The 17,669-nt window shown below is 39.2% G+C and overlaps 3 protein-coding genes and 1 pseudogene across 10 annotated transcripts; 3 read left to right on the top strand and 1 right to left on the bottom strand.

The window, feature by feature from the left end:
- The first annotated feature begins 6,112 nt into the window (after positions 1 to 6,112).
- On the top strand, positions 6,113 to 7,347 carry LOC121763449. Its single transcript, XM_042159474.1, has 2 exons — positions 6,113 to 6,579; positions 6,663 to 7,347. Exons 1-2 carry the CDS (start codon positions 6,113 to 6,115, stop codon positions 7,345 to 7,347), a joined length of 1,152 nt encoding a protein of 383 aa, XP_042015408.1.
- An 834-nt stretch (positions 7,348 to 8,181) lies between these two features.
- LOC121763447 lies at positions 8,182 to 10,488 on the top strand. 5 transcript variants are annotated; one of them, XM_042159472.1, is made up of 6 exons: positions 8,182 to 8,245; positions 8,416 to 8,505; positions 8,943 to 9,113; positions 9,215 to 9,310; positions 9,873 to 9,915; positions 10,367 to 10,488. In XM_042159472.1, exons 2-6 carry the CDS (start codon positions 8,458 to 8,460, stop codon positions 10,486 to 10,488), a joined length of 480 nt encoding a protein of 159 aa, XP_042015406.1. In that variant the 5' UTR covers positions 8,182 to 8,245; positions 8,416 to 8,457. The 5 variants fall into 5 exon arrangements, with proteins under 5 accessions (XP_042015406.1, XP_042015405.1, XP_042015401.1 ...); XM_042159471.1 differs by having other exon boundaries at positions 9,200 to 9,310; XM_042159467.1 differs by having other exon boundaries at positions 8,943 to 9,134.
- A 148-nt stretch (positions 10,489 to 10,636) lies between these two features.
- On the bottom strand, positions 10,637 to 15,060 carry LOC121763444. 4 transcript variants are annotated; one of them, XM_042159463.1, is made up of 7 exons: positions 14,929 to 15,060; positions 14,003 to 14,103; positions 13,420 to 13,497; positions 13,232 to 13,303; positions 12,506 to 12,600; positions 11,027 to 11,577; positions 10,637 to 10,945 (listed from the first exon to the last, which is right to left on the bottom strand). In XM_042159463.1, the coding sequence occupies exons 1-6, from the start codon at positions 14,950 to 14,952 to the stop codon at positions 11,033 to 11,035; spliced, it is 915 nt and encodes a 304-aa protein (XP_042015397.1). In that variant the 5' UTR covers positions 14,953 to 15,060; the 3' UTR covers positions 10,637 to 10,945; positions 11,027 to 11,032. The 4 variants fall into 4 exon arrangements, with proteins under 4 accessions (XP_042015397.1, XP_042015398.1, XP_042015400.1 ...); XM_042159464.1 differs by having other exon boundaries at positions 10,637 to 10,942; XM_042159466.1 differs by having other exon boundaries at positions 13,420 to 13,492; positions 14,929 to 14,955.
- A 298-nt stretch (positions 15,061 to 15,358) lies between these two features.
- Positions 15,359 to 17,650, top strand: LOC121763446 (annotated as a pseudogene).
- Positions 17,651 to 17,669: the final 19 nt, after the last annotated feature.

Below are 17,669 nucleotides of genomic sequence, written 5' to 3'. Positions count from 1 at the left end.
CCTTCTTCTAACTCGGCCACGCGTTCTAGGAATCAACTGCTGAGGGGTGATGCACAACTTCCATGAAGGTGCAACCCAATACTCTTCGTGTCTTGGTGCATCAAATGAAACTTGCGAATAGTACTGTGATCTCCATGTACCTAGGTAGTACTTCTCATCAATGAGGTCAATCATAACATGACCTCGGTCTCTAGCAACCGCACAAGCATGCGAACAAGGGATTCTCCACATCTGCAACTCGATTCCAAATACCTCACTAATTGAACATTGTTGCCCTTTGACACTCCTTGTACGATTCTTCCTCGAGTTCGGACATGGTACTTCCCTGTATCTCGGTCAATGACAGTGATGTAATGTTTTCGCCCCTTTGAGTCATTCTTAGCAAGTTTGTCCCTCGCCCATGGTGTTAATTCACCTTCAGTGTGTTCGATTGTTGTCTTCTTCTCCACCCACCATTTTACCGTCCTCCAAAATGTCAAATCAACCAACGCTCTAATCGGCAACTCTCTCACACCCCTCAAGATGTTATTGTAGCACTCCGACATGTTTGTTGTGGCCACCCCCCACCTAAGTCCACCATCGTAGCACAATGACCAACATTCTTTTGTAATCCTATTCAGCATTCGAACCGCACCACTGTTGACATCATGTAGTGCTCGACGTCTTCTGGCAAATTTACGTTCCTGAGAACTGACCCCCAACTTCCATATAATGGCCTTCACATTGGGGCCCTTGTGTTTCTTCAACACATTTGCCCTCACATGAAGCAAACAAAATTTGTGGTGTATCTGCGGGGCCCTTGTCATGATTTCAGACTCCATTGCATTCAAGAGTCCTTTATGCCTATCTGATATAATGCACACCTCCCTCTCGTATTTCACCACATGAGTTCTGACATGATCCAAAAACCACGACCAACTGTCATTGGTTTCTTCATCCACCACAGCATATGCAATAGGCAAGCATGTCTTGTTAGCATCAAAACCACAAGCAACAAGTAACTTACCTTTAAATCTTCCTCGGAGGTGAGTCCCGTCCACTGTTAACACCGGTGCAGCCTTCTGGAACGCATGTATTGCAGGCCCAAATGCCCAGAAAACATAGTTGAACACCATTGTACGCCTCCGACTCAACAGCTCGTTATGCTTCCACTCAACAATTGTGTCCGTATTCTGTTACTGGAGTTCAAACATGTAGCTTGGCAACTGCCTAAATGATTCCTCCCATCCACCGTACACAAACTCTATAGCATTTCTCTTTGCATACCATGCCTTTTTATAACTGATTAACACACCAAATCTGTCTTGAACATCAGCTATTATTGAGAATACCTTGAAATCGGCACATTGTCACACATGATGTCGAATCAACAGAGCTATCATTGGGGATGAAAAGTTAGCATGATCTCTATTAGCCCGATGGCCTACACAAGTATGTCGATCCTTCCACTTCCTAACTTCCCACATATCGTCATGCGACCTTTGTGTAACTGAAACCTCCCACTTACATTCCCTCGCCTTTTCAGCGTCGGTGGTGCTGATGATGCATGCCCCTGTTACTGTCGTTCCTGCTGGAAATTTGCATACAGCATGCCACCTTCTTAATTTTCTCTCGACAACCTTAAACTGTTTTTCATTCCACAAACTCCACATAGTTATAGCAGTCTTCACGTGTAGCTTGGAATCAAATTTTATTCCCAACACAATCGGATGCGGCTCATTCTCATTCCAATACAAAAGGCTGTGTTCATTACCACCCACATCATCCGATACTCCAGAAGGACGACTTGGTAATTCACGAAAGAATCTAAACCCACTAGGATTGTATTCCGGAAGTGGTTGTTCACCTTGCATAACAGGTTTACATGGTACTATCTCATCATCAGAACTAGCACCGACATCATCAGCACCATCACCATCACCATCACTGACATCGGGGTCTGGCTCTGTCTCAGATAGTGGCCTTGGCTCATCAAGATCATCTGCAACATCTACCTCATCATTCAATCCAACACCAACATCAGCAACATCTACAACATCTACAACATCTCTATGCTCATTCATACTACAATCAAAGCTAATTTGATCCACCCTCGCAGATGATCCAACACCACAGTCAAAACTCATTTGTTCAAACCTCGCAGATGCTCAAATACCATAATCAACAACTGGTGGGATTTCTGCACTCTTCACCGGTGAATACTCAACAAATAATTCAATACACCCACTTGAATTTTGAGCATTGTTGAACATAAACATTACACTTTCATCATTGCAAATCACAGAACATGTATAACTCATACCGGAAGCATAGACTATACATTGTCTCCATAATAATTCAATTGTGTGTTGGTTCATATCTATTCCCATCGCATCACAGATCATTGCTACCAACCCAGAATAGAAAACACCTGAATTTAATATGATGGAGCTCCTCGCACGAGGTGGTTCATAACCAATACCCATATGTGGTAGTTGAACTACTCTACCACCCCAATACAAACTCACAAATACTTGCATGATTTCTGCATAAAAAACATTTAAAACAACGACAATTAGGGACATTTTTCCTACAATCCCTAATTTGTATAAATTGGGTAAAACTAACAAATGAAAGCACAATAAACATGAATAATGATGAATGTTGCTAAATTGATTAACAAATTACCGGATCTTATGGAGAAATCACCGGAAATCGCCTGAAAACACCGGAAATCGCCGAGAGAGGAAATGAAAGTGTGTGAAAGGTCGTTCTGTGAGCTGCGTCTGCCTGGAGGGCGTTAAAAGCCGCCTTAACGACGCATAACCATTATGCGTCGTTCTTTAATGACGCATAACCCTTATGCGTCGTTAAGCGACGCATAATCATTGTGCGTCATTAAAGAACGACGCATAAGGGTTGTGCGTTTCATTAAGAACGATGCACAACCATTATGCGTCACTCCCTCAATTAGAATGAATCCATTCTCCTTCATTAATTTGGAATTCCATTATTTTTTAAGCACAAAAGAAGAAAGAAGTCGGGTTTTGAGTGGTCTGCCAGAGGTTGATTGATGAGAAATGGTGGGAATGGAAGCATTCTGAGGAATGAGAGGATCATTGTGAGATGAGGGAGTCTGAGGAATGAGGGGATCAGGATGTGATGGAGGATCAGTAGCTGGAAAAGTGGACTGAGATTGAGAAGAGAATGGAAATTCAGTTTCCTGAAATGAGACATTCCTGCTGATAAATATCTCATGAGTGTCTAAATCCATGACTTTATAACCTTTATAACCAGATGGATATCCAATGAAGACACATTTGATGGCTCTTGGAGAGAATTTGTGTTTACTCTTATCCAAAGTGGATGCAAAGCAAAGACACCCAAAGGTTTTCAGATTTGAGTAGGTGGGAGGCTTTTTAAAGAGAGCTTGGAAAGGAGTTGTGTTTTCTGGAAGAACATAGGAAGGAGTTCTATTAATAAGGAAAGATGCGGTCAGAATACATTCCCCCCAAAAAGATATAGACAAGTGAGATTGGAAAAGGAGACTACGGGCTACATTGAGTAAATGTTGGCGTTTCCTTTCAACTCGTGCATTTTGTTGGGGGGTTTCCACACAAGAATGTTTAGCTATAGTCCCATATGAAGAGAGGAGAGTATGAAGGTTGAATTCAGGAGCATTGTCACTCCTCATGATCTTGATATTCTTAGAAAATTGAGTATGGACAGTAGCAAAGAATTGTGTGAGAACTAGTTGGACTTCAGACTTTTGTGTGAGGAGAAAAGTCCACACAAACCGTGAGAAATCATCTACTATTGTTAAGAAGTATTTAAAGCCATCATGTGTGGGGGTGGAGAAAGGACCCCACACATCACAGTGAATCATATCAAAGATCTCAGAAGCTGTGTGTGTGGAAACAGGAAATGGGAGCTTCTTTTGTTTAGCAATGGGACAAATTTGACAAGTATTGAGATGTGAGCTTGATGGAGACAAGATACTGGATAGAAGTTTCAGTTTATTAAGTGAGGGATGCCCCAAACGTTGATGCCAAAGATCAAGGCTTACAATAGAATTGACAGAAGCAGAATTTAAAGATGATCCTGCTGTAGCACTTGAACAAGGCTGAGATGTGTTTGAGCTACTGTAAGGTGAATCTGGAAACTCAAAGATGTATAGATTTCCAACTCGGTTACCCCTCCCAATCACTGTCCCCAGTAAAGTTTCCTGAATTTGGAAGTTATTGTGAGTGAAGATGACAGTGCAATTGGAATGTTGAGTGAGTGCACTAACAGATATGAGATTAAAAGAGAATGAGGGTACATGAAGAACTGAAGAAAGAGTGATGAGAGAAGTGAGTTTGATAGTACCTAGATGAGTGACAGGAGTTGTATTGCCATTTGGAAGATTGACAGAGGCATTAGCAATGGGTGCGGCAGAAGTGAAAAGAGTTTGATCAAAGCATACATGGTGAGTGGCTCGTGTATCTAAAATCCAGGTAGATGAACTAGAACATGAAGAAGATATAGAATATATGCGAGGAGAAAAGAAAACAGTACCAGAGAAGTTGTTTGAGACAGGAGCATGAGTTGGAGACTGAGCAGAAAGGTCATTGACTGATGTGGTGGCTGTTGTGGAGGAGTTGTGGAGTTTCTGGCTTTGCAAGAGGCTTATGAGCTGTTGATACTGATCAATACTTGGGAGATTAGCAGTGTCTTCAACGAGATTAACAGACCGCTGCTGATGTGGACTTGAATTTCCAGCAAAACCAGGAGCATATGGAGTGAAACCAGGAGTTTGTGGAGATTTTCCCTTTCCTCTGCCAAAACCAGGTGGAAAGCCATGAAGAATGAAACATTTTTCAACCGGATGATTTGTTCTACCACAATGAGAACATAGAAATTTGTTCAAGCCTCGACCAAATGAAGAGGTAGCATTAGCATAAGGCAATTCACTAGGAGCTGGAATCCGAGTGGCAGTGGAGGAAAGAGTGTTTCCATCAATAAGTCTCTGCCTCTCTTCCTGAATAACCAATGAAAAAACTTTGGATAGAGTAGGTAGAGGAATCATAGAGAGAATGTGAGATCTTATCTGAGAGAAGGAAGCATTTAATCCGATGAGAAATTGCATTGTGCAATCATTCTCCTGGTGCTGACTCCATTTTGAAGCACTATCGCATGTGCATCTGGTACAAGAACACCATGAGATAGGTTGAGAGCTTTTATATTCATCCCAAACTATGCGTAGATTGGTGAAATAGGTGTTGACATCCAATGATCCCTGAGATAGAGACATGAGCTGTTGGCGAAGCTGATATGTTCGAGCTGAATCACCGGTGGAGAAGCGTTCCTTGAGATCAAACCATATAGCATATGCATCATCCAGATACATGATGCTTGAGCAGATTTGCGGAGATACTGAGTTGCGGAGCCAGGAGATGACCATGTTATTGCAGCGGATCCACGGTTGGAAGAGTAAATCATCGCGAGCAGGGCGAAGAATGGATACATCAACAAAGACAAGCTTGTTTTTGGCAAGGAGAGCAGTGGTGAAGGATCTGCTTCATGTAGCATAGTTAGATCCAGTTAATTGTTGAGGAACGAGCATAATTCCTGGATTATCACTCGGATGGAGGAAGTATGGACTGGTAGAGTCTTCTGCGGGTAGGAGAGGAGCACGATTTCGATTCGCCATTGGGAAGAAAGAAGGAGAGGAGGATTGATTGAAGGATAAAAGTGAGAGAGTTTAGGAGATGAATGCGGAAGTTTTTGTCACTGATACCATAATAGAATTGTGAAACTCAACTCCATGAACATGGAGAAGCAGAGAAAGAGAGAAAGGAGCAGAGAAGAGAGAACATTATTTGGAGAAAATATTTGTATCTTATTGAATGAATGAAGAAAGCGTACAACACACCTTATATACTTGGTGTTTTGCTAACTAACTACATAACCAAAAAAGTAACTAACTCCAGCTGGCTCAACTAACTAACAGACAAAACTACTAAATCTTCGTTGTCTTGCATGGAGAGATGCTTGTGTGTGAGAGCCTGCATGGTAGCTTTCATGTGCGCTTGGTAGCTGATGTGATGTAGTTCTGATAGCTCCATTCAATTGTTGGCAGCTGGAATATGCAATGGCGTGCCCTTCCAATTCCTTGCTGTACAACGCCACTCTCTGCTCCTGCAACCCCGGCTACCTCTTCAATCGCACCTCCAACGCCTGCGCACTCTTCGCCGCGGAGCCACCGTTTCTCCAGCTTAGCAGCGGCGTCAGCTACGGCTCTGCCTTCACCTTCCCCGCTGCCATATTATCCTTCGACTCTATTAAGAAGTTCACGCAATCGCAGGCCGTATTTCTCGAAGCCACGCTCGTCATGCTCCTCTGCTGGCTCGCCTTCTGCCTCCTCCTCCGCCTTTTCCCCCTCGGCTCCGACGGCCGCTCCGCCGCCTTCAAGATCCGCTGGTGGATAAGCCGCCTCGACGTCGCTTTTGCCACCCGCCACTGGCTGCACGATCACCAACCCGTCGTCAAGCGCAAGACCGAGCTTGGAGGCTCCTTTACCATTGCTAGCTGGATTCTCTTCATCGGTTTGTTTGCCGCGTGAGTTCTGCTCTTTTTTTTGCCTTTTACTTGAATTCGACAATCAATTTATAGCACAATTAATCACCGAATTTAGGCTTTAGGTTGCTCTATCAAACGATATCAAAGCGAAGTGTTGAGGTGCATAGTGTCAGAGCTGCCAATGCGCCTGAGTTGGAGTCTTTTTTGAACGATTTGGAATTCAACATTACTACTATTCCGAGTATGAGCTGTGCTCAATTGCGCGGTTTGGAGACTGTTGTAACGGGGAATCCTTTCTTCATTGATCAGAGATCTTTTCGCCTTTCCACCTTTGCAAACTACTCTTGTCTCAACACCAGCTCAGGCCCTACCATATCCATTCGCTGCAGTAACTGTCGCCTTATCAGGGACTTCGCCTATATCTCGTGGCATTTTGTTGATCTTCCCAACAATCCGGCCACTGCCGGTGGCTTTCAGTTTAACCTCACTGCAAAGAAAAATGAGAGGAAGAAGCATTTGAGTTTTGTCAGTGGAATTGTGAAGAATGCCACCGACTTTGATGACAAACCGGTTACATATAGAGGGGCTGTGCCAAACATTCTCAAATTTAATTTATTTCCTAGACTTTACCGCAATTTGCACGACTTAAAGCTCATCCAGCCTCTATTTCATGATTTTCTTCCTGGTTCATCTTTTAGTGAGGTAAGTCAGCTTCAAGCATCGCTCCAGAACTCTAGAGATGGACTCATCAACACTACGTTGGTTGTCAATTTCCTATCTTCGTATATTGTTGAGGTTGACAATTAAAATATTTTAGGACCCGGTGAGTGGTTTCATCATATGTTCTCGTCTTACACTTAATTTCATTGGAGTCTACACTGTTAGGTACTTCTTTGTGTTTGTAGCTTCCACTTTTTAACTTGCAGGAGGTATGGTTCGTGAGATATAAGGTATAAGCACGTTAGGTTTCAATATCTATCTGTGATTATAAGTGTGGGTTAAACTAAAGCAATTGGATTGCAGTAACTAGCCACCATCTTTAAAGAAAGAGAGAGATAATGTTGGAAGATCTTCGGAATATCCTGCACAGAGGAGATTATGTGAAATTAATGAGGAAATCAATCACACAAATTAGGGAGATATTATACACCTTACCTTGTATAGTTCTTCCTAGGTCTATATTAACAATGTAACGTGCAATGTGAATAATACACTAGAATTTATCTCAATTCTCAATTCTATCATGGTATCAGAGCGAGTCGCCGACTGTGGGTCAAATTTAACTGACCCAGCAGTATATTTGGGCCGAAATCGAAAAAATGACTGACCCAGCAGTATATCTGGACTTAAAAATTTGGGCCAAGTGGTCCAACCGATCGAAAAAAATTAGGCCGATTGTCCAATCGATTAGAAAAAAAGTCCAACTCCTCTAAGGTGAATCCCACCCCTCCAAGGTTCACCTTGAAAGGTTTGAGGGGTGTTGGCAATTGAAACTAAAAATATAACATATATAACTGTCTCACATCGGTGTTAAAATAAAACTGAAACTAGTATATAAGTCTCGCGGGCCCTTCTTCCTATCCCCGATTGGTTTTAGGATTTCTATCAGATAATTCTCTGGTTATTGCTTCTCCGATTTGACGAATTCTCTCTTCCATCAATAATTTGACTATCACTTTCTTTGTCCAAATCTGCAGTGGTCCAAGTATGTTACACTTACCCTATATTTGCTGCTTTAGTACTTCTATTTTTTTTTTCTTTTTAGGCTTTCTAGTTCTACAATCTCAACAACTTGAGAGTTTGAATTTGAAGGTTAATTTGTTTGCTTTCCTCATATAGCTTTCTTCTTTTTTTCTTTTTCTGTCTCATTTACAGTGTGAATACAGAATCCAACGGCTCCGGTACGAGGATACTATAATGAAGAACATTAGGAATCGGGGAAAAGCCCAAGATCGTTGGGAAAAGGTGAGCTTTCTAACTCCTATAAAAGCATTAGGAAAATATGAAGGGTTAATTGCCAAGTTAATAACGATATCAATGGAAAACATTCTATTTGTTGCAACTGATTGCACATTCCCTAAATTTGGATAAATGAAACTGAATTGAACTAATCTGAATGAGTTAGTGTGATGCCATTTTTCATGTTACAAATGCCAAACTCAAATAGAGTTGGGTTTAATGTAGTTTTATTTGCCAGATGTACATTATATTGCAAGATTTGAAAGTTCACTATTGACATTGCTAAAAATTAAAAACAACAAAATTGGTTAAAGTTGACTAGTTCTTTTGCAAGTAACTCAAAGCAAAAAAAAAATTATGTGGTCGGTTCCGAGTGTTTTAGCTAAGTTCAAGTTAGTATTCTTTTTCTCAAACTAAGTTTAGACTTTTTTGTCTTCACATAGTTGAGGAAATATGTTAGATACACTTGGGGAGCTTGCTCACTGGATGACAGAAAAAGTGAGCTAAACCAAACAAGTTGCACTGGCATTATGATGAAATCATTACATCACCGTGAATTGTCACACAAGCAGAGAGTGCAGGATAGATCTAATGCAGCCAGTCTTAGCAATAAGGTAACCTTCCTGAATGAGAAGGTAACACGTGATTCTAATTTGACATATCATTTCTTCTCATATGAGTGGCAAATCTGTAATTCAAGGATGAATGGCTGCAGAAAGTGGAGGCACATAATACTCAAGCGGTCGGTTCATGCTCAACTGTAGCTCCAAAAAACCTGGTTGGGCGATCGTCTTTCTCAATATGCAAACCAGTAAGTATCTATTACCTCTGTTTTTTTTTTTTGTGCAGGGAACTAGTTTTGGTGTGTAAATGGGATGGCACTAGGCTCATGAAAAACATGTTTTCTTTTGTTATTATTTGTGCAGTTCTTAATATTAATTCTTTAACATCTGGTTTTCCATATTAGCAAGAGACATTTGTGCACATTATAATATGGAACTGAGGTTTACCTTTTATAGAAATCCATAGGGGCCCATTAGATTTATGTATAGTGGTTTTAGTTCTCTCTTTACACCAATGTGAGATAATGTTAGGTATTTTTGTTTCATTTGCCACTGACCTTTTCTCCTATTTTGTTTTCTGTATATGCTGTTAATGCCAAAACAATGATTTATGTGCTAACTTAGCTGATATAAAGAATCTCTTTTTAAAGCTATCCTCTTAGCATCGAGGTGTTATATTCAATGTTTCATGTGTATGACATGAACTTTTAAGTCTATTTTGGTAATTATGATATCCTTCTGACTAAAAATTGCTTCTATTGTTTGAACCTATTCAATAATGCTTATTAATTCTATTATTTCTAACTTCAGGAAGAGCCGCCCAATGGAAGCTTAGACTGTAAGAGCTATGAAGGTAAATTCTTGATAACTAGCTTCTTGTGATTATTGCATCTGATACGTCTGAGCTGTGGGAGTATTTTGTGTGGATATGTTCCTTTGCTCTTTCATTTGAACAGGTTTTGAGGAATAACAGTATACTCGTGTCATGCTAGAAGTCTAAATATAGTGTTAGGAACTTCTAGATCTAGATTTAAGTGCACAAATAGGGCATTAAGGAATAAAGGGGGATGTTTTATGAATTCACATCACCTAACAAACAGAGATGTTATATACCCATATAGGACATCTTTTGGTATTTTTGAGTCAATATTTTACCATCAACTGTATATAAAGAGTTATTTGGATATAAAGATGACTACATAATAGTATACATTTTTATGAACTTCTGTTTTCTGTATTTGAACTTGGAAATTACTATATGGATTGATTTATTTTGCTGATAATATGTGGTGTGGTGTTTCCAGGTTCAAGTGAAGGCAGGAAGTGGAAGAAAGAAAATGCAGCAATGGTGAGGGATAAGTTAAAAGCTGCCTTGGCCAAAATGGAGTCGTCCTCTACATTAGACAATGAGGCAGAGTGTTTCTGAATAGTGCTGCATCTGATAGTACTGTATTTCAAGTTTAGAGTAGCAAGCAGAGTAGAACTCGTTTTTTCATTCTTTCTTGTCTTGATATAATATTGGTTGAGAAACTTCAATATGTAACCTGATAAAAAGAAGCATTTACTCGAGTGCCTTTGATTTAAGATCATGATACTGCGATCTATATTCAGGAAAAACAAATTAAAGAGCAATTCCATGTTATTCTGTACAACAAAGTCCCATGCTGATTCCATCAGTTAAGATAGAAGAAACCTACCCAAATAGTAACTCTTAAACATGCAGTAACGTAGTCTGTGATACAATACCACCAAACAACCATTTTTCTTTCGCTGGCTGCGTTGCTTTTTCCATGACCAAGGATCTTGAAGCTGCTCTCAAGCCGGTTTGCCATCAAATGCCCTGTCAAATCTTCCAGCAACTAATTTTCTAGTGCTTCATACTACTGATATGCGACAAAACAGAATATGTCAATTTTACGTGCACAAAATGTTTGAAGAACATCGGTTTCTTGTTGTGGAATTACCTGAGGTCAGCAACCAGTTTCCTTGTTTGATAGATTGACATCCCTTCGTTGCATTCTTAAGGCATTAGCAAACAACCTCCTTGCAGCTCCCATATGCTCCTGTCTTAAATGGTTGTCTGGTGAGTTACTCTTCAGCTCTTCCAAGGATTCCCCGTCTTTTGAGTTGTTCTTTTGCTGGGGTTCTTTGCTTGAACCATCCATCACTTTTAATTCACTGGATTTGTTGATTTTTGAGATCGTACATGCCCTTGGGTGTTTCCCAGAGAGGGGATTTGTTTTTATGTTGTTGCTAGACATGATGTTGCTCTTATCAGTGTGCTTGATCTTTACATCCTCAACCACCAATTCTTCAGATTCCTTAGTGAGCTCATGCTCTGCTTGGCCAAGGGCACGAGTTATCATACGGCGATCAACCACAAGATCTTTTTTTGGTCTCTCCTTTATCAGGTTACTATCACATGCATCTTCTGAAAATATTCTCTGTCTTGCAGCAAAATAAGCTGTTTCTCTCTCATCCAGAGAAGGTCCGCACACAGGATCAACCTTCTGGCCTGGGAAAACCAGAAAAATATTCCTATTCCAACTTCAAGTCCATTTAAGCAAACCGGATAATGCACTGCTAACATGATAACATCACAATTGGAAAAATAACTAACAACTTCAAGTGATATCTCGATCTTGTACAATTATTTGTTTCCTAATTCCTACCCACATAGAATATGAGGAAGAAGAAAGACAAACTTTCTGAAACAATACTCATGAATCACACAAAGTAAAGAACTTCGAATTTCCAAAGTTCAAACAGAAGCCATTTTTCTTCTTTGTGGACTCTATTCATCTGTTCCACGTCAACCTTCTACATATCTTCTTTGGAAAACGTTAATTTGCTTCTATTCATATCACTACATTCAGTCTATATATTTTCCCTATTTGACAAGGATAATCAAGTCTAACTTTATCAAACACCCACCCCATAAATACTTATACATAGTTTATTTTCGTCCTAAAACCTTAAAAATGCTACTTAATCCTTTCAGGAAAAAGCAAGTCATGTATTTCAAAACCACTCAGCTTCTGAATCATTAAGTGAAGTTATATAACTCTTCTCCATAACCATAAGGATTAGTAAAGTCACAGACTCACAGTTGAGTTCAATTATGCCATCACATTCTGGAAGTTTACTTTTTTCTTTCATTTTCTAAAGCCTGTGAATATGCTTTCCAAGAGAAATAAATTTGAAATAGCAAGAAACTGAAGCAACACCATAAACCAATAATTGTGTTGATAGCTTGTTCAAATGTAAGTATGTAACCATAAATTTCTATATATTTTAGTCACTTGCACACGTCCTTTCACTTCAAATCTAATCAAGAGTTTAGATTATACTAAGAAAACGGTTATTCTGTAGAAGAAAGTAAAATCCGAAGCAACACGATGAAGCAATTAGTCAACATTCCCTGTCAGAATGCAATAATTTACCTGGCAAAACTTCCTTACGCCTCAATACATCATAACACATTGGTGTCTGCATTTCACCATACTGCAACAACAAATCACTCACAAGGATGCCTGGACTGTAATTGTCATATCATCAAATTACATAATACCAGCAGGTGTAATGCAAATTCTAGATTATAAATTAAAACACATGGGAAGACAATTTCCATTACACCTTTTTAAACCATATCATAACAACCACATTAAAAATCATGATGTAACAACTGCATGCAATATATTCTGAAGTGCGACCACTTGTTAGACCATCATGAGCAGAAATTTTGATAAAGTAATTTATCGCATTATTTCCTCTTTCAGAAAACTTTCTGATCCGCTTGAGATTAGTCACAAAAAGAATAATTTTTAAGGGTTAAGGAATTGGACTTGGTAAATTTGTTTCTTAACTTTAGTCGTGGTTAAATATGAACTGAATAATTTAATCCTACCAAAATAGGGCAGAGAAAGAAATAAAAAGAGAATCTATTTTAGCCTCGGTTGAATATGAACTGAATAACTTATGAGGTTTGCAGCACAAAAAGCATAAAGCTTGGATACCATACATTTTCCTCTTCATCAAACAAGGGCCACCTGCTGAAAATCTAATTGTACTTAGCCTGACATGGATCTAAAATGCACATAATTCCAAATGGAAAAATTCAGAATCAATCTAACCAAATGCTAAAATATGAAGCCATAAACTTAACCTACATTGATGTCTCTGGGCTTCTCTCCAACACTAAGTGCCTGTCTTCTCCTTCTCCAACAGAGTGATGAAAAAATCTAGGTAACATGATTGCTACATGTCATATTTAGTGAGCCAAAACACTCATTTTTCTCAAGGTCCAGATAAGAAATGCAGTAGAATGAGTCAGTAAAAATTGCATGAACATAAATACCCAAATATTTCTGCAAGACGGTGGACAAGCAGGCGGTTATATGAATTCATAGGTTCCAGCTCGAGCACTCCATCTAAACTGCACATGTAACATTTTCTTTACCTTTAATTTTCTGAATGGAGCTTAAAATTTCATTCAGACATTAAGTAATGGAATCAGTAAACATTATTTCTGTGATGTAAAAAACCAAATTGCACTACATGAACAAAAAATAGTTTGAATACACTTGTGAGCATTTTATCATAATTGTTGGGGAAACATTGAAGTGACGATTGCGAGATTATTACAGTGCTTGTGGAGAATGCGGTGCTCATGAGATACTTGGTTGGGATACAAAGCTAGAATGAGAAATAATACTCAAGGAATGCCATATATGGTTGGGAATTTGCTTCAGGAGGTGGAGAAAAACCAGGGATATTGGAAATATAAAATTCAAAGACAGAGCCCAATTAAAAAGGATAACGCACAAAATCCATGCATCCTTTTCCACTCTAGAATATTGTTATAAGTATCTATTGGGCCACAAATACTAAGAACAGCCTTTATAGTATCATAGCATCTGTTAGCTACCCACAACAATCACCTTGTATCATCCTGAAGATAATTGACTAACAGATCTTCCACTGACAAAATTAGATGCTTGCAAGGATAATTGTCTTTAACAAGAGAAGCCAACTCTTCAACCTGCACAGTACAAGTGAAAGTTGAGCACCAATCCAAAAGGATATTAAATTTCAGTGCACATGCACAAAAATGAGAAGAACATTGGAGAAATAGCTGAAGAAATCATCAAGTCCATGAATAAAAATGAATTCTGTTGAGTAAAGGATATCTTTATAAGGTGAGTCAAAACATAGAAGTCTCAGTATAAGGTGCAGTATTTGTATTGGCAGTTTGACAGTTGACACACAAATAGAAGTGAATAATAAATGACCAATTTTTTTTGTTCTCGGTGAATTCCAAAGCAGTACAAACGTTCACAGAGTATAGTGACAAATTACTTACACCAATCTGTCATAAATTTCCAAACAATTCGACTAGCACAGTCTCTTTAAAATTTATTGTTTATTGGTTCACTACTAGCCAGCTGAAGAGAAAGAACAATTCATCAATTCTAATGAAAGCTAGAGCAAGGAAGAAAGTCTAACAGAATTATGTGAGTTGGGAAGCCCCAAATCACGAGGATAGAATTTATGCCCCAGCTGTTGCTAATGCAGCTTGCAGGATCATAACAATTCCGGAGCTAGTATTATTAACAGCGTAGGTTGACTATAATCGACCAAAAAAAGGTTGTTTTCTGAAATATAACAAATCGTTTGGATCGTGTTTTGAAACGTAAAAGAAATTCCAATTAATTTCAACATATCTTGCTGAGCGTAGCCCCCTCCCCCAAATAACTAGATATTGACGGAAAGAGAAGAAAGAAAGCGGCAAAAAGGAGCAAGTAAGAGTAATATGCGGATGAGAAACATAAAAATGTAAGAAAAGGAGGGAAAGAGAAGCAGAAACCATGGAGAATTGAGCGAGAGTCATCACCGCCGTCTTCAATCTTACAATTAGCCTCCGCTTCCGCCGCTCGCGAGCTGCCTCTCACTTTCTGACTCTCTACCAACTTATGCCATATTCAATTTCCCACCCCTTTAATATCTGTATTTATTTATCGCTAGAACTTTTATTTATTAAATTATACTCCGCCACTTGAGAAAAAAGAAAAGAAAAGAGGCGCTGGCCACCGTCCTCAATTGCCCCCGGAGCCATCACGGTCCCTCCGCCGTCGCCGAGGTAATCGTTAACTCCCCGCGGAACTGCATCCATTTTATCTGATTTTAAATTCTTCCCAGTGATTCTACTCCAATTGAACTGCTCACATTTCGCAAAATCCTTCATCGTCAACAATCATCAAGATTCAGGGCTCTCTAAAGGGGAAAGAAAGTCTGGGATGGTGTCGGCGGCGGCTTTCATGTCTCACAGGCCTCTCAGTGCATTCAAAACTTATCAGCGCTCCAATGTATTGTCTTGTTTTCCGCCGGTTTCGTCTTCTTCTGTTGATGCCGAATATGCTCCAAGAAATAGAAGAATGGTTTCTTGTGCTTGCGTCGCTCCGCCTCAAAATTACCAGCCTGCAGACTTTAAAGTATGCTCAATCTTTCATCAAGTCAATTCTTTTTTTTCCTCAATGAATGAGCTGAATTTAGTAATCCATGGCTGTTGATGGGATCTGAAGTGGATATTTTGATGGTATTGGGTTCATTTGGTTTTGTAACTGCCTCTATTCAGTTACCTATAAGTTAACTTCAGCATGATCCATCGTTTCAAGATCCTTGTTTCATTGCATTTTTGTTTGTGTTTGTTGCTTCTATTCTAGATAGGCAGTGTAAATTTTGGAATTACAAACTTTTAAAATGTTTTGATGAGTGATAGGTGATGACAAATTTTCAACTTTTATGTGCTTTTTTTTCGGAATGTAATCATGTACTCATGTAGAAACATACATTTCTGTTCATTATCTCCAGGGTGCTCACAAGATGTATAATTCGAGCATCAACGAGGAGGATGAGGATGGATCCGATGTACTCATTGAATGCCGAGATGTCTACAAATCCTTTGGGGAAAAGCACATACTAAAAGGTGTGAGCTTTAAGGTGATTTTCTTATTTATGCTTTGATTCTGTCGAATGGTTAACACATTATCCAATGTATTTGTTGTTATTTCAACTGACCAAAAGATAGTGATTTTACCATCATGATTTTAGAAGGCAGGAATGTTTGTAAGTGGAGAATTTTAGGCCAGGGGAATGTTTACTCAATGGGTTGTCACATGAGATAATCCATCTTGGGCTACTCATTATTGGTTGTTACTTGATAGTTTCCTAACTAACTATATTTTGTTAATGAATGTAATAATAACTTTAGTGAATAAGCTTGTGTTGCCACAAGAACCAGCTCATTCATTCTCAGTGGATACCACCTTAACATTGACAGAGTTAATTTCTTTTGTAGATTAGGCATGGAGAGGCTGTCGGAATTATTGGCCCATCTGGGACAGGAAAGTCAACCATCTTGAAGATTATGGCTGGGCTTCTTGCTCCAGACAAGGTAATTCTTCAGGTTTATTCCTTTCTTTTGGTATAATGCCGTACGTTTAACTTTTACTATTATTGATAGAATCTACTTTAGACGGGTATTGACTGTCTTCTTGTGGTAATCATTGATTATGAACAACTAGGGGGAGGTATTGATTCGCAGCAGAAGATGACACGGGTTGATCAGTGATGAGGAAATTTCAGGCCTAAGAATTGGCTTGGTGAGAGATAACATTGTTTGCATCTCCTGTATTATTCAGTGACTCCAGACAGTTCTTGAATCTGTTGCCCAATGTAACAGGTTTTTCAGAGTGCAGCCCTGTTTGATTCTCTCACTGTTCATGAAAATGTCGGGTTTTTGTTGTAAGATGTTTGTCTTTGTAATTAGATTTTGCTTCAATGTTAACAACTGCATTTTTTAAGTTATGTTTTACTATTATATCTCGAATTTCTGTGACAGATATGAAAATTCAACTATGCCAGAGGATAAAATTGTCGAACTCGTCACTGAGACTCTAGCTGCTGTTGGACTAAAGGTATGTGGTTAATGACCATGTCCATATAGCTACTATCTAAGCTTATCGAAAACCATATATATAGGGGAGCATTAGTGTGCATCCTTCCTGACAACATACTTCCAACCTCGTGGGCCCATCTGGCCCATCCAATTGTTCGACAGGAATGCCAACTCTTTCATATTTGTGTGCAAAGGTTCTGTTGGCACAATGTCATGAATCGTAGATGTATACATTATATCTCGTGGGGAAGTTGCTGCTCTAAAACTAATACTTATGGTTTAAATAATGATTCTCATGTGTGAATTGTACTTTCAGTTCGCATCGGGGAGCTTGGATGGGCCAATTAGGTACTAGGTACGACAAGGCCCATATCCGTGGCAGACAGGCAGAGTTTTCTTAGCTAGGCTATTTGACAATTTCCATCTCCATGTATTTGCCCTACAGTTTCCCCATTTGTAGAATTTAGGAAGTTGAGTTCAAAGGAATTTCATAATTTCATTTCTGTGGTAACAAATGATGTTTTCCATTTTATTTTTTAATCCAGCTTGTTCTTTCACTTTGCAAGGTTATGGTACCATTTGGTGTAGTATCCGATCCCATGTTTCACAATGGAAGTAAAATTTGATGCTATTCTTTGTGTGTTCGTGTG

Source organism: Salvia splendens, chromosome 14, assembly GCF_004379255.2.
Source record: "Salvia splendens isolate huo1 chromosome 14, SspV2, whole genome shotgun sequence".
Classification (NCBI taxonomy): Eukaryota; Viridiplantae; Streptophyta; class Magnoliopsida; order Lamiales; family Lamiaceae; genus Salvia; species Salvia splendens.
This window is presented reverse-complemented; position numbering and strand designations above follow the sequence as displayed.